At 37.6% G+C, this 17,589-nt stretch overlaps 1 protein-coding gene across 1 annotated transcript; it reads left to right on the top strand.

Moving 5' to 3' along the window:
* The first annotated feature begins 12,035 nt into the window (after positions 1-12,035).
* Positions 12,036-16,962, top strand: LOC131050821 (extensin-2). Its single transcript, XM_057985108.2, has 3 exons — positions 12,036-13,480; positions 14,103-16,372; positions 16,493-16,962. The coding sequence occupies exons 1-2, from the start codon at positions 12,343-12,345 to the stop codon at positions 16,337-16,339; spliced, it is 3,375 nt and encodes a 1,124-aa protein (XP_057841091.2). The 5' UTR covers positions 12,036-12,342; the 3' UTR covers positions 16,340-16,372; positions 16,493-16,962.
* The last annotated feature ends 627 nt before the right edge of the window (positions 16,963-17,589 follow it).

The following is a 17,589-nucleotide window of genomic DNA, read 5'->3' as shown; positions in this document are numbered from 1 at the left end:
AAGATTAGGCTAATAATAGATTAAGTTCACCTAATTGATCTAATCTTGATAGAACCTAAAATTTTGGTCAAATTTTCCATGTATATTCATGGTTTGGTCTTTGTCCTAAGTCATGATAGGGCCTTAAATCCTAAACCCTTTGCTTGCAAAATCTCCTTTGTTTCCTAAGTTTAGAATTCTACTTTTGCGATGATTGGAAATGGGGAGTATATAGTTTTTAGTCACAACTTATGTCATCTAGGTATTGTTGGTTGCTGACCCCTTTTCCTAGCGACTTGCAAGTCCTATATTAATTTTTGGGACTAAGTTTGATGTTTTCATTTTTTCTATCTCCTTAAGAAGTAGATCAATAGCTAGTGGAGCTCCAAATCTCTCTAACATGTCATAGCCATCAAGCCTCTAGGAGCATGCAAACTATTTTATTGAAGATGGGCTTGTTGGATTTTAGAGTCATGTCAGCACGTGGTGGAGCTATGTAATTAGAGTGGGGCCTAGAGGCACCAGGACTATAAGATCTTAATCATGCCTCTAGCCTTCCACAATGAGGATGCATGTCAAGGTGAGCCTAAGGTTGAAGTGAGGCCTTGTACATATTATAAGGTGCTCAATATTTTAATCTTGACCATCTTTTCTCAAGTGACTACTGCAAATTGATGAGATGCATTCAAAGATAGAAAAAGGTTACAAATATTAAGAATTTTTCCCACACAAACAAGCATTAATGGTGAAGTGACTATAGTAGCTATAATAGTAACTATTGTATGCTAATAAGAGTATCAACAAGGTCATTTCAATTCATAGAGTTGTTGGCATTCGATTAAATTAACTAAATTGATCTATAAGATGAGTTGCATAGACAATTAGGGTTTCATAGGAAATAAAATTCCAACTGTAATTTGATCATTTTTCTAGTTCTAGACCACATATGTGGTTGCAATTGCATGTTTTCCTGAATTGTAAGTATCTAGAGAGAGATAGCTAGTGTTTAAGTAATTTCAATAAAACACTATGTGTAGATGGTTAACCCTAACCAATCTAGATGAGTAGAAAGGCTCTAAAGATGGTTAATGAAGATTTGATTAAGAAGGTGCAAGACAAAAGATGGTGCAGTCATTAGTTGGGAGGGACCTCAAAGAGCTCAATCTAGATGGGCAACAAGAGTAAACTTAATGAAAACAAGAAACTATGATGGAGGCAATGCATAACTAAATGAATTAGATCATGAAAACTATTTATAGATAACTGGTAACATCTAGGTTACAAGATCCAAATCATTGTCCTACTACAAACATGCTTAATTACAAAAGAGGTCACTCCTGGACCTCCAAACCTAAGATCTATCTACTATATTCTATCTGATTTCTTCTTACTTTCTTACTTGACTTCTAATGCTCAATTACAATGATTTATATGATCCAAGGGGATCTGGTCGGCCCAGAAAGGATCAAATGCTGAAGAACAAGACTAAACATGTAAAACCACTAGGTCGGCCTCTGCTAAAGAGATTCCTCCAAAAAAAACAAAGGATGAAGTACAGATCAAAAGGAAGGTCGGCCAAATTCCAAAGAACATCAAAATTAACGCACCGGGCTCTACAAGTGATGCAACCATAACTGGTGAATCCTCAAAAGAGAACTAATCGTCTTATGTAGCAAGAGTAACACAACAAAAGAAATAATAAAATATAGAAAGATTATAGAAACAGATCATATTATCGTCTTATAACCTTTGGTAACCGATTGGTTATCGTCATACAATCATCATAGAACATTCGGTAGTCAACCAGTTACATGCAGGCTAACATGCCAGAAACAATCCATCAGAAACTCTCAGAGTCAGCCAGATCTCTAATCATGAATCTAAATCCTTATTCCAATCTGTACTGCCTTACAAATAATTACATAATACCCTATGGAACATATTCGAGTCGGCCACACAAGATTACATTTACCAATGCAAGAAAAAATGAAACGTATAAATAGGTTGGCCCCTTGAGAATGAAAGGAAATTCTTTGAAAAAGAACCACCAAGAAGTGTGGATCAATAGGAAGGTCGGCCAAGGACTTAGGAATATTAAGAAAAACCCAAAATAGATCCACACGCTAAGAAACCACTTTGGAAAAGAAGAATCTCCAACCGGTAAGCCCAAAACTGCCCCGAAACCCAAAAATAGTCAAACCGGAAGCAATATCTTGCCAGAAAATAATCCAAATGGACTAAAAATTTGGAATTAAGCACATAAACCAGCCTTGAAACCAAAAATATGATCTGCAATGAAAAGAAAGTCACCACCAAAACATACCAATAGCAACACAAAAAACTGCACATAGAACTGAATAAGAACTAAACTGAAAGGAAATATTTTTGGTTGATGCAAGATTACTCATAGACCGGGGATGCTCCTACATTAGGGAGCTATGGAAGGGATCCGGTAGATTCACTAATGTAAATAGGTCCAAACGGTTCTGGTGCCAAAAACTATCTTGGAAACCAGAATTGATAACTTGTCATAAAATGATCCAAATTCTCCGTGGTTTAGTAATAAGGAATATGATCATGTGCTCAAGAAAAATCCAACTCCACAAGATCCGGTGAGCCAATGCAATAAAATGCAGAATGAAACATTGAAACTGCAAAACAAATAATTTTTTTTTTTTGGTTGATGCAAGATTGCCAAGAATCGGGGATGCTCCTGCATCAAAAGAGCTCCTTACTAAGTATATGGCCTTGGGGGCTTGAAGGAGAGGTTTATTGATTCTCTCCATGTTGTTAGAGATGCCAAAGTCTCAGGGTCAAGGTGGGATCTACTTAAACATTCGTTTCAGAAGAGAGGCTCCAAGATTCATATAAGGAATGGTTCGGAACTTGGACTTGGAAATCTCGTGGTCCCAACTGTGTATGTGGATACCGATTTCATGAGAGTCCTAATGCAGAGGTATAATGTGGCTCAAAAGGCAATCATCACTGCAGGCAACCATGATATGATCAACATTAAAAAATTCAGTTTTGCTACCTATTTTGTTTTGAGTACAACGAATTTGCCCAAGATTAATTTGAAAGAAATGGAGCCGAATTATAAAGTCCATGATGTTCTGTATAGGACCAACTAGATTCCCATGTTCAGATGAAAGGGTAAGGATAAAAAGCTCATTCCAATTTCAAATTTTGAAAAGGAGCCCTTCTCACTTGATACTTTTGAATATTATTTTGTAAAGACATACTACAATCTCTGTCAAGTGTTTGGAGAGAATGCTAAAGACAGGATGCCTATTGACATCATGTGTGTCATAGTTGATATCCAAGATGTGATGGAGAACACAAAATTTAACTTTTCTCAGCATTTGGAGGATCAAATACATCAAAGTTTTATCAAAGCCAAAGTCAATTTGGAGAAATTTGAATTCAAATGGTATTCTATTATTTACCACATGATTTTTTGGGAGTGCGAAGAATGTTTGCGATCTTGGCTTGTTAGTGAGAACAAAAAGATGATCAAGGGAGAGAATTGCCGATCCAATATTGGACCTACATTTGGGATGCGCATTGTGATAGTTTAGATTGTCTAACATTTGAGAAACACTATGTTCAAAGTGTTGAGTTATTTTGCATTTCCTGAGGAAACAATCCCAAAGGAGGCCATTAATTTTATCAAACCTGCAAAAAGAAGGAAGGACCTTAGGATTTCACATAATTGGGGATATTGTTTTCTCCATTAAAAGACTACTACATTTAAGACACATGGAACCCCAATGCAATGGGCCATGTGTTACCAAAGCATGCATCCTTAAGAATTGCATATTTGGAAGCCACGTGTCAGTTGAGTGAAATTGATCTTTGGGCTTTCAGGAAGGGACATAAGTCCTCATTGTTTTCAACATAGTGTAGGTTTTTAGACTTCATAGTTGGGAACAAGGATGCATAGGACCAGCTATATTTTGCATTGAAGCCATACAAGATGGGTCATGAGAAGCTAAGGTACTATGATCCAAACGGATTCATTGTCCTTAGGAATTATTTGTGCACAAGAAGATTGGAGGATGAGCATGTCATAAGAAATTGCACAACTATTGAGGAGGTTCATAAAAAAGGAAGAGATGGTACATGGTTCAGAAAGCAGAGGCTCTTAGGAGGTAAAGAGAACCAAATTTCCTTAGTTTCTTTCATAATGAACCTTTTCTCTTGAAAAGGTTGAAAAGTTGTTGCTTAGTGTAGGGGCTTTGTTGAATAAGGAGATGGTAAAGAAAGGTAAGCAACTTGCTATTTCAGAGGAGCCTCCATAAAAGAAAGTGAAGATTAAGGAGTTGCCTCAAAGGGAAATGGGGATCAAAATTATTGAAAGAGAAGAGCCACAAAGTCCTCCTACATAAATAAGAGAAGAGGGAGTCATGTCATGGGATGATTACCCTACACCTCCTCCATCCCCTCAATCTCAAGCAATGAAGGAGATAGTGTCATTTTTGCTCCTAGTAGAACAATGGAGAATCTCAAGTTCCAAGATGATCCAACTGTTGGCAATATAACAAGGATATTGAGAAGGTTGTTGATGATTATGGACATAACTGATTAAAGATGTTTTACTATCTTGATATTATTATTTTGTCATTGATGTCAAGAAATTGATTTTCTAATTTAGTATGATGTTGCCATATCTTAAGAAATATGATATGAAGATTATAAAGAAGTCGGTAAAGACACAGGAAAGAATATGATGAATAAAGGGATAAGTTATTCAATGGGCAACTCTACTGAGTCAGACAATGATGAGATCTTGATGTTTTAGATTGTTTTAACATCATACATATGTTGTAAAATGTAAAGGTTAATACTACACTATGTTATCAGGCAAAGAACCTAGTCGGTAAACCCTAAGGAACCTAGTCAGTAAACCCTAACGTTATCGCAGTCGATTAATGAAAACAAAATGTCTATCGAGTAAAGTTTAGTATTCACCGAGTTGTAACCGAGCTAAAATAGAATGCATTAAATGTTTACATGTGATATTTAATGAAAGAAGTTGATGAGCTGGAGCGGATCAATGATTGGCAAGCCATGGAAGAAGTTTGTTAACAAATCTAAGGCAATGGAAAGTCGGCAAGAAGATCTATAGCTCAGATTGAACCGCATTACCCTAACACAAGTTCCAAGATGATTGTGCAAGTTCCGAGGCAGGGTAAAACATTTTTCAGATCGTAAGATACAATGAACCTGTACAAGATTGAAGATCTGATGGCTATGATTGATCATGGGAAATGTGATCAAGGAGATTAAGCGGTTAGATGATTGTTTATAAATAAGGAACTATTGATAAACAGTGGATGCGGGCAAGTGTATGCACAGGGATGCTACATAGTGATCACCGAGCACATAAGCTTGAAGACCTGTTGGAATAACAGAGTATTGATGCCCAACAAATAGACAAGAATAGTTCTATGTCTATATTGTGTTGAACAAATAAGAATCTGCTTTAGCATTTTAGATGTAAAGTTGCAGATAGATTGTATTACTGTTAGCTTGTGAAAGTAACAGGAAATCTCTTAACCGAGTGGACTTAACAGTCTTATAAGTAAATCCTCTAACAAGGTGACATTCTAAATGAGTGTTTGAAATCCTTTGACAAGGTCACTTCTAACAAAGTGAAGATCCTAACAGATCTGAGGGAAATCCCTTAACCGGGTCACATCTAGCAATGTGTTTTGTAATCTTTAACAGGATTGGCTTTTAACCGAGCATACTCTAGAAGATTATATTTCTTAGTGGGTCTGAAATCCCATAGTGGTTTTTCCCTATTTGGGTTTCCATATTAAATCTGGTGTTATGAGGTTTATATTGTTCATATGCTTTTGAGTTTGCATGTTTGACAGTTTTTATTCTATGACTGATATATGTTACCGAGGTTGAATCTGATGTTTTCATTGATGATTAAGTTTGTATGATTCACCCCCCCCTCTCATCTTGTTGGCTATCGGATCTATACTTATATTAAGTATCATAACTATCACCAACATTAGACATAAGGGCTTTGACATGCAACCAATTCATCACCAATGATGAATTTATAAGAACGCAAGAGTTTAAGGAATTTGCTGTGACAAGGAGGAGGGAAGAATATCAAAGGAGATGTGAGGAAGAAAGGATAAAAGTGCACCATTTGAATGGGGAAAACTTGGAGAGGAAGTGATTAAAAAGTTTAATTTTAATACTAAGGCTATCACTCCTGAGAAGGTAAAACAAATGGTGAAGGATGTTGGATTTCTATTGTTGTTTGGATGGGATAACTCCATTGCTCTAACAATTCACACTCCAAGGAAGGAGCACAAAGGATTTATCATACAAAGGAGGTGGTGGAGCAAGAACTATTTGTTTTTTTTTTCAATCCCAATTTTGGATTATGGCCAGTTTGGGCCTTAGAACCCAATACTAACAAGCTAGATTATTTTAATAATTATGATCAATTCAGGGGGAGTGCCCTAGTTAAGAGGGTGGTTGATACATATTCTCTAGAGGCTACATATTTGATGGTGAACATTGCATTCTTTAGTAAGGCAACCGCAGATAAACTTTATACATATTTTAAGAAGTTGAAGTAGACTCATATGCAACAATGATTGAAATAGCTTTGAAGGAGAACTGAGATACTTGAGGCAAGAGTAGTCCCTGTTACTTATGTACCTACCATTTAAGAACCTAATTTTGCAAATAGGGAGTCCTTAGTGGTAGAAAATAGAGAATTGAAGGAGAACTCAAAGAAGTAGAAGAGATCCAAGAGGAAACTCTTAGTAGAGGTAGTAAATGGCTTGGCAGGTCATAGATTATCAATGATTAGCCAGAAGATAAATGGTGCATACAAGGGCTATTGCGACCATGTAAATGCAAAAATGAAATATGATCAAGATATGCAAAGTTTTAATCCTATCAAAGGAATAGTGGATGAGAAAGACCTAACTCTTGGTGGATATGGTGATGAGGTCTAAGCATGATAGAGAAAAGCCACTAGAGTTGAAATAAAATTTGGAAAATATCAAAATCTTTGAGGAAGTGGTGGCATCTTTAATGAAATTGAAAGTTTAGTTAGATAAAAAATTGAAGATAATTGAGCAAATGAAATGTAGAGTTTTTCCAAGCATCAAGGATGACCAAGAGGGTCCAAAGTCATTGGACTAATGGAAGTCAGAGGTAAGTTCAGTTGTCAAGGGTGTTGTCACTTGTATATGTAGAAAATGAACCCAATGTTGTTAAGTTGAATCAATTGCTTGATGAAGTTTAACTTTAAGGTCATCTATGATAACTATTAAAAGGATTCAAGAGAAGTCCTTGATTCAAAATACCATACTTGGATAATTTGAAGCTGATGTTGGAGTATTCTTGGTCGGATTATGCAACTTTTTTCAAATGGGTTGAGAAGTACGGGTTAGACTAATTTTGAATTCAAAGTCAACATCTTGTTTTGAGTGGCATCGAGCATTCTCCTCTGATGACAATAATTTATTGTAAATTTTGTAATTTATTTTTGAAGATTCCCCCTCTCTAACTTCCCTTTCTATTTTGGCATCTTAGTTTTGACAATCATCTTATTTCTTAGGATGTGGTTATTAATTGATATTCAATGTATGAGTTACACAGGTGCTTGAAGCTTCCTTCAAGCTTATACCTTTGTCAAATGTTTTATCCTATAATTAAAAAAAAAGTGAGTTCAATCATCATACTACACCTTTGATATATTAAAATTATTCTCTCATTTTGGTTCTCTTTTGTGCTTTGGTTGAAGTTCTTATTTACCATTATTTATATCCTTCTTCTTCTTGAAGCATTGATGCTCAAAATGATCAAAATGAATACAATAATTCTAAACATTTCTTTCGTTTAATAGACAACAATAGAAATCCAATGATGCTACATTAATGGGATGATTTTAAATATTCGTGAGCTTTGGGAGATGCTCAATTATTGATCTATTCATTCTTAGATTATATAATTGAGTTTGGAACCTCTTCCATCGTTCTTGTGTTCAAAGATTATGGTGATTATGTTTCCAAGCTTCCTATGGTCTAGTTGTATTTTGCATATTTTCTATTAGTATACCACTAATAGATGAGTTATTAGACTAGTGCTTAGTGAGGCTTCTCATCAAATTCTTCTTGTAGACGAGCATTTGTGAGATGCCTTCTTGTATTTTCATTGATGATGGCATTTCAATTTGACAAGAGAAAAATGCATTTCATATAATGATGACATCTTCCAAAGATATCAACACTAGTCAATTTAATAAAGATGGTGCCAAATATATTAATTCACATTTTGTAAAAACACAAAAACAAAAAAAATTAGAACTTAGGTCTTTTAAATAGAATTTGAACTAACTCAAAATAAATATTGCTAAATTTAAAGAAATTCAACTTCCTTCAAACAAAATTTGGAATCACTCTAACAGTTCATGCTTTCTCCAAAAATCCCATTCTTTTGGTCAAAAATAACTATAAGTCTAAACTTTCATATACTGATTTTTCCTTTTAAAAAAAATGACTTATTTTTCCTTAAAAAATGATAGATTCATTGTAAGTTTAATCTCAAAATTATTATTCACTAATGGTTGGATTTTTTAAGTCTTTTAATATTTTCTTCTAAAACGTGTCCAGTCAATTCTTACATATTGTTCCACAATAAGTTCCAACTATTCAAATTAATATTATTTACTTCATTGAAGAAAAAAAGTCCCACATCATTTTGAATTTAACAATTATATTTATAATCAATACAACAATATTATTTTCATACTTTTTTTTGAAATCAAAGAACTTAAAATATATTTGATCTAAACTAAAATACAACAATATTATTTTAATACTATTTTTTGAAATCAAAAAATTTAAAATATATTTGATCTAAACCAAAAAAATCATTTAAATAAACAAAGAAAAACCAAAATTTATATTTCCAATAATTTGAAGTTTATCTAAAGTAGTTATAAACAATCTCAATATTATGTTCTTATGAGGTCGGCCAACAAAGTCTAAATTTATTGAATGACATTATATTTGAGAGTGATTTTTTCATTTATATATATATATATATATATATATATATATATATATATATATATATATATATATATATATGAAATTCTAATCATTTGTTAATGACGTTCAAATACCTTCCAGTTGGAAGCAACTTAGCCATAATTGTTTGACACCTGGAATTAAATTCAAATTTATTATATTAAGTTTTGTTTTTTTAATATTATGATCGTCCGCCAGTTTAGACCGGCCACGCCATCTTCTTTTACGTTATTACACTGCCCTCATTTGACGGAAATAATTCATTATTAAATAAGTCTAAATAAGTCCGTTTGCATATGATGCACGTTAAAGTGGCTTATTTAGTCAATAATGTTTTCTTCCTAAGTTACCAACTTTCAAAATATTCATTTCAGTTTAGAAATTGTTGTTTCAAACATTATTTAATTTATAGAATTATTGTAACTATATTTTATCAACATCACCCACTACATCTTTTTTTATAATATAATAAATACTAGTACGATCACATCAGATAAAAATAAAATATTCAAAAGATTTGTGTCGTTTACCAAAGAAAGTTCTTCCACCAAATAAACATCAAATAATGTTTATATATATTTTTTCTTAAATGATAATAATTTGTGGATAAGATTGGACAAGCATTTTGAATTATACCATTTAAATGGCGACAATATATAACAATTATTTTTATCTTCATTATTATTATTATTATTTTTGATATTTTCGAGGAACGTTCTACACTAATTGTTGCTCAATTAAATGGTTTTTAATTGGATTTGATTTGTCTTTTGTGAGAATGGGATCAATTTCGCTTTCTAAAAGCCAAAAATTCTGTCCCCTTGGGAAATGGGGGAATTAAATGTATCTACTTTATACTATGTTACTCAGATGCCAAATTAATTACCCCTCAACTTTCTACGACATTCGTAACTTTATGCCCTATTTTATAATAAAATGTAAACTTTCTACCAACATTTGATTTTACTGATTATTTTTTTGTTTTTAACATTGCATACCATAACTTTGGTCTTTACTAATATTTTTTTAATGATACTTTGGTCTTTACTAATATTTTTTTTATGATAATAATAATGTTAGGGGAAGCCTACATAGTAGTTATAGCTAATTTTTTTATATTTACTATCGTGGAATCTCACAAGGTAGCAACACACACAGAGTTAACACAGCGGGGGACTCGAACTTAAGACCATGGGAGCATACCCACGCCTTAAGTTGCGATCCACGACCGAGCGAGTGAGGGCCGAAGCCGTAGTTATAGCTAATTTTGTGGAGTGCATTCATAGATTATAGTACATCAGATTTTGACGTATTTTTTGGTTGTTTCTGTATGTTAATTGCTTATAGCTATTGTTTTGGTTTTTGGGTAGTGACAACGCGCGTTGTGGGATCCATCGTGTGTGCAAGGGTCAAAAAGTGCACATTTCAAAGTGTTGCTCGATACTTACTTAAAGATGCCCCAACAACTATCCACTTAAAATTGCCAATACTTATTTACAAATGCCCCAGTAGTCGTGCGCTATGAGTACCTATAAAGGTGCACAAATGGGCTAGTTATGGTCCAAAAATGCTAGCTATTGGGGTTAAACTGGACGACTATTGGTAAATGTGCAATTTGTTAATGAGCTTTTATTTATCATTTTTCGGGTTTCTTTAAAGTTAGTAAATGTGGGGTTGGATGCCAAGGAGTGAATGCGTATTGGAACTATAACGGCTATCATTGTTGTTTCTAGATTTGATTGTGTGTTATTTTTTTATCATCAACATTTTGAATCACACAACATCAAGATGAAAGAGAATTAAGAAAATATGAAATGGTTGGTAGAAGGGGAGAGAGGGAGGTAGAGGTACTATAAGGGCTATTGGTTCTCTTCCCAAGGTGAAAGCCAATTAACAAAATGTGAAATGATTGGTAGAAGAGGAGAGAGGAAGATAGAGGTATTATAAGGACTATTGACGCTCTTTCCAAGATGAAAAAGAATTAAGAAAATGTGAAATGGTTGGTAGAAGGGGAGAGGGGAAGATAGAGGTACTATAAGAACTATTGATGCTCTCCCATATAATTTGAAAAATATTTTGAAAACTTAAAATGACTAAATAATATAATTTTAAAAGTTAGAGAATCTCATCTTTAAAATACATGTATATGAAAAGGAGCTCACAAAAATCAAAGCATAACAAGAGTTTCTAGAATAGATTTATTTTGAAAAAATTCCAAGAGAAGATACCACCTAGGCGAGAATTTGTAGGAGCTAGTTAAGCAGCATTAGGGCAATCTTATCGGAATGAAATGATTGTGCATTGAATACAAGAGAGTTGTTATGATTTCCATCACAGTCCAGGGCAGAGTGATGATGCCATACAATTGAAAGAGTCTTCGGTGGGCACCCCATACAAGGCATGAAACAAAGAATATCCTAATATCTTCTACCTACTGATAATTATTTACAATATAAATAATTGCAGGCGGATGGAAGATGACAATAGCAAAGGACATGTTCTTCTTCTTCTTGTGTGGAAAGCTTTTTTTTTGGAGTAGGTATAGGTTTCACCTGTTCACTCCTTCCTTGATCAATACTCATTCAAGATGTCCACGTGAATGAACGAGCAGAAAAAATATAGATGGAGAATTGAAAACGCGTAATGTGAAGTCACGGGTCCATGTCACTAAGTTTTTAATAAAGAAGAAGTGAGTGTAATGGAGCTTGGGAGTACAGTTGTAATGTGGGCTACTGCTCAGAGGCCGCCGGATGAGGCGGGCCTACGTAATTGTGACAGCATCAATGGCCGCCTCTAAAACTAGTTAGATGCTTACACATGTGCTAAATAACGGGCTACTGGCTACTTTTAAACTATCTTATCTTATCTGTCCGTATAGCCGTTAGATGCATTGCTTACGAGACTGTATATGCTTTTTTTTAATGGCTTGTGAAGTTCAGTATGAGAGGGACTGCTGATTTTGTTGGGACGCGGTCAAACTAAATGCAAGTTGTCACTTGAGCCGGTGGAGAAGCCAAATCTCTGCTATATAAACGCCTGTTTGCTTTTGTTTTGGATATCAGGGAGGAGTTCCTGTGCTCCTCTGCAGGAAAATTCAGAGTTTGATTTAGATATCAGTTAGAGAAAGGAGTTTCTTTGCTCCTCTGCTGGAGAATTCAGAGTTTGATTTGGTGATCAGTCAGAAAAGGAGTTCATTCAGTCTTGTGCAGGAACAAGTAGAGTTGGTTCTGTTAAGTGGAAGATAAGTAGAGGCATTATATGCTGTTGTTTTGGCTCTCGAGAGTGTGACATGGTGGAGTTTGAACGGGGAAGAGGCGGCGGCCTCTCCCCCCGGATTGTTACAGTGCTTTTGCTGGGATTCCTTGCCAGCATTAGCAATGCTGCTTCTGCAAATGCAGGGAAGGGCCGTAGTCTGAGTGAATATGAATACACTTCTCCTCCTCCACCATCGCCATCACCTCCTCCTCCATACTATTACAAATCCCCTCCACCTCCATCACCATCTCCTCCTCCTCCATACTATTACAAATCTCCTCCACCTCCATCACCATCTCCACCTCCTCCATACTATTACAAGTCTCCTCCACCTCCATCACCATCTCCTCCTCCTCCATACTACTACAAGTCTCCACCACCACCATCACCATCTCCTCCTCCACCCTATTACTACAAGTCTCCACCCCCGCCATCACCATCCCCTCCTCCTCCCTATTACTACAAATCTCCACCCCCACCATCACCATCCCCTCCTCCTCCATACTATTACAAGTCTCCACCTCCACCATCACCATCTCCTCCTCCTCCTTATTACTACAAGTCTCCGCCCCCACCATCACCATCTCCTCCCCCTCCATACTACTACAAGTCTCCACCCCCGCCATCACCGTCTCCTCCCCCTCCCTATTACTACAAGTCTCCACCCCCACCATCGCCATCTCCTCCTCCACCTTACTATTATAAGTCTCCACCCCCTCCATCACCATCTCCTCCTCCACCTTACTACTACAAATCCCCCCCTCCACCCTCACCATCTCCTCCTCCACCCTACTACTACAAGTCTCCCCCTCCTCCATCACCATCTCCTCCCCCGCCTTACTATTACAAGTCTCCACCCCCTCCCTCACCATCTCCTCCTCCTCCATACTACTACAAGTCTCCACCCCCTCCATCACCATCTCCCCCTCCGTACTACTACAAATCTCCACCGCCACCATCTCCTGAATACCACTACAAATCTCCTCCACCACCATCTCCTTATTACTACAAATCTCCTCCACCACCATCTCCCTATTACTATAAGTCTCCTCCTCCACCTCCTTATCACCATCCAATCCTCGCTACAGTGTTGGTGGTGGGTAGGGTTTGGGGCTACAAATGCTACAACTGGACGAAGCCTGAGGACTCTTATGACAGGAAAGCTCTCAATGGTATGTGCTTTCCTTTTCGACATGGGTTTTTAAGTTTTCTCAGTTCGTTGATTCAGCGCAGCTGTTGAAAATGTGATTAGTATCTTTTTCGCTGATTCTGTTATCTTTGCTGATTTATCTTTTTCCTGATTCAGCTCAGCTGTCAAAAATGTGATTAATATCTAGTTGTTGTCGAAATTCATTGCATTAGGTTTTAATGTCTGTTAATGTGATTATTATGTTAATGTCTATTGATTAAAGTCTTTCGAGTGGTCAAAAGAAGCCATGAATACAGATGTCCAGATGCATTATATTAGAAGTTAATTTTCTGTTTTGTTTGTTGATTCAACGCAGCGGCTAAAAAAATGATTAAGGTCTTCAGCGCAACTGTTAAAAAATGATTTGAAGTCTTCTTATAGGTTATAAGACCCCATAAGTACATATGTCTAAATGCATTGTATTAAAAGTTAATTTTCTGTCATGTTTACTGATTCAGCGCAGCTGTAAAAAAAATGATTAAGGTCTTCTTATAGGTTTAAAGTCTTCTAATAGGTTGTAAGATCCCATAAGTACAGATGTTTAAATGCATTATATTAGAAATTAATTTTATGTTATGTTTGCTGATTTTGTCGTCTCTACGCAGGTGCTACTGTTGTTGTAACGTACAAGGTTGGAAACAAAACATTAAAGGCTTATGGACTGACCAAACATGAAGGCAAATACGCGGTTCAGCTTAAAGGGTATAACTACAAGAAGTGGGGAGCCAAGAGTGTGAAGGCTAAGCTTTACAAGCCACCCAAAGATTCTGTCTTCAGCGTGCCCACTAATGTGCATTACGGGAAATCGGGAGCTTCGGTCAAACTTAGGTCCAAGTCTTCTGAGAAGATAGTTCTCTATGCTAAGGATTTCTTTTATGCACCTTCAAAGCCATACACCCATTGTCATAAAAAATCTTCCCATCCTTACTATTATAAATCTCCTCCACCGCCATCTTCTCCATATTATTATAGCTCCCCTCCCCCTCCAACATATTACTACAAATCTCCTCCTCCACCATCCCCTTACTATTATAAGTCGCCACCTTATCACTACAATTCTCCACCACCACCATCTCCATATTATTATATGTCTCCTCCACCTCCACCATACTATTACAAATCTCCTCCTCCACCTTCACCGTCGTCTCCACCACCATACTATTATAAGTCACCCCCACCTCCATCTCCTTCCCCACCTCCTCCATACTACTACAAGTCTCCGCCTCCACCATCACCTTCACCAACTCCCGTGTATTACTACAAGTCCCCACCTCCACCATCACCTTCATCTCCTCCCCCATATTATTATAAGTCTCCACCTCCACTATCACCATACTCTTCTCCACCCTACTACTACAAGTCCCCCCCTCCACCATCCCCATCCCCTCCTCCACCATACTACTACAAGTCCCCTCCTCCCCCATCACCTTCTCCTCCACCACCATACTATTACAAGTCCCCTCCTCCCCCATCACCTTCTCCTCCTCCCACATACTACTACAAATCACCTCCTCCTCCATCCCCATCTCCCCCTCCACCATACTACTACAAGTCTCCTCCTCCACCATCTCCTTCCCCACCTCCTCCATACTACTACCATTCCCCACCTCCACCATCACCTTCACCTCCTCCCCCATATTACTACAAATCCCCACCTCCACCATCACCATACTCTCCTCTACCTTACTATTACAAGTCCCCCCCTCCACCATCACCATCACCCCCTCCACCATATTACTATAAGTCTCCACCTCCACCATCACCATCCCCTCCTCCACCATACTACTACAAGTCCCCTCCTCCCCCCTCACCTTCTCCTCCACCACCATACTATTATAAGTCCCCACCACCACCATCACCTTCTCCTCCTCCCCCATACTACTACAAGTCCCCTCCTCCTCCCTCGCCTTCTCCTCCACCACCATATTATTATAAGTCCCCACCACCACCATCACCTTCTCCTCCTCCCCCATACTACTATAAATCACCTCCTCCTCCATCCCCTTCATCTCCACCTCCTTATTATTACACCTCACCCCCTCCTCCATCCCCATCTCCCCCTCCACCATACTACTACAAATCTCCTCCTCCACCATCCCCATCACCTCCCCCACCATATTATTATAAGTCACCACCTCCACCATCCCCCTCTCCTCCTCCCCCATATTACTACAAATCACCTCCTCCTTCGTCTCCCTCGCCACCACCACCCTACTACTACAATTCACCTCCTCCTCCATCTCCCTCACCTCCACCACCCTACTATTATAAATCACCTCCACCTCCATCACCATCTCCACCTCCACCATACTACTACAAATCCCCTCCACCCCCTTCACCTTCTCCTCCACCACCACCATCACCCTCTCCTCCTCCCCCATACTACTACAAATCACCTCCTCCTCCATCTCCTTCACCTCCACCTCCTTATTATTACAAGTCACCCCCTCCTCCATCCCCATCTCCCCCTCCACCATACTACTACAAATCACCTCCTCCTCCATCCCCATCCCCTCCACCTCCCTACTACTACAAATCTCCACCCCCACCATCTCCTTCACCTCCACCTCCCTACTACTACAAGTCTCCTCCCCCACCATCACCTTCCCCCCCACCTCCCTACTACTACAAATCACCTCCTCCTCCATCTCCTTCACCCCCACCTCCCTACTACTACAAGTCTCCTCCCCCTCCATCTCCATCCCCACCACCACCCTACTATTACAAGTCTCCACCACCTCCATCTCCTTCCCCACCACCACCTTACTACTACAATTCCCCACCTCCTCCATCTCATTCTCCTCCACCATACTATTACCAGTCTCCACCTCCACCATACTAGACCGCTGTCAGCAAGAGTGTTGCCTTCCATTAGGTGAGTTATTTTTAAAGTCAATTTATGAATGTTGTTACTCACAGACTGCACCTAGTTTTCTGAAGGCATTACTTGTGATAAACTATTAACTGATGTCTTCCTTGTTCTGATGTTTTGTAGGTCATGAAACATATAACACAATAACTGTCTGCTCACATGAAGCAGCGATTTTTGGGACAGTACCACCCCCATCTTATTTATTGTTTGAGAGTGTTAAAATAACACTGTTCAGAAAGCTTGCGAGTTTTGTGAACCAAAGAAGATCAGTGTTGCTAGTTGTACTACTGGTTAGTAATAAGTTGATTGCAGGTAAATAGTTTCACTCAGGCAGGGCATTTGAAGCGCAACAAACCATTTGGCTGTCTTCAGCACTGAAGAATCCCAGGGATCTCTTTTTATGCTCTCTCTCTGTGTACAGCATTATTTATTCTATTTCTCTCACTATTGGGAGGAATTCATTTATTCATAGCTGCACTATTGAATAAAATTGAATAAAGTGCCAGCTAAATGACTCATCGATCTCCAGTCTTCTGTTCATTTTATGTAATTCAAATTCTTATTTATAAAATCGATGAGCATTTTCTATTCAATTACGAAAGATCTGATATGAACATTGTTGTTTTCTTCCCCCAATTTGAGTTTTATTTTTATATTCATTGTGCCATCTAAAGGAGACAGAGTAACATACTGCAGAGTGCCACAAACGTCTCTTTATGCATTCAAATAATTAAATAACTCAAGGGATGAATTCGATGGTCGAACTCAATTCTCTAAGTAAATTTTTCATGGCAGCTATCTTTGGCTGTATGTGTCTCTAAACTGTCTCTTTAATCCAATAAAAAAATTTGTTATTCCTACATCTATAACATTATTCACAAAAAAAATGTGGGTATTCAAAAGTACACTCTCAAAGTTTGTGCAAGGTCAAGCCCAAACAACAAGATGAAACAACAAAACAAAATTGCTCAAGTGACAAGAGTTACACTAGTAAGAGTGGAGAGGGGTCATGGTCATTCAACTTACCTTATATATCAATGAAAGGAGAGTCATTAGTGATAGGATCCCAACCAATAATTAGACTATCCTCCAGTCTTATCTTCTATAAGTAGTTGAGTCCCATGAATGAGGGAAATAACTAGAGCCAAACATCGGTACTTGCTAGAATTTGATCATATAGGAGTCCTTCAATCATGAGGTTGAGGATGCTAAAGGTGAGT

The sequence above is a fragment of the Cryptomeria japonica genome, chromosome 11 (genome assembly GCF_030272615.1).
Source record: "Cryptomeria japonica chromosome 11, Sugi_1.0, whole genome shotgun sequence".
NCBI classification, from domain to species: Eukaryota; Viridiplantae; Streptophyta; class Pinopsida; order Cupressales; family Cupressaceae; genus Cryptomeria; species Cryptomeria japonica.
Note: the sequence above shows the minus strand (reverse complement) of the source record. Positions and strands in the feature narration are given on the sequence as shown.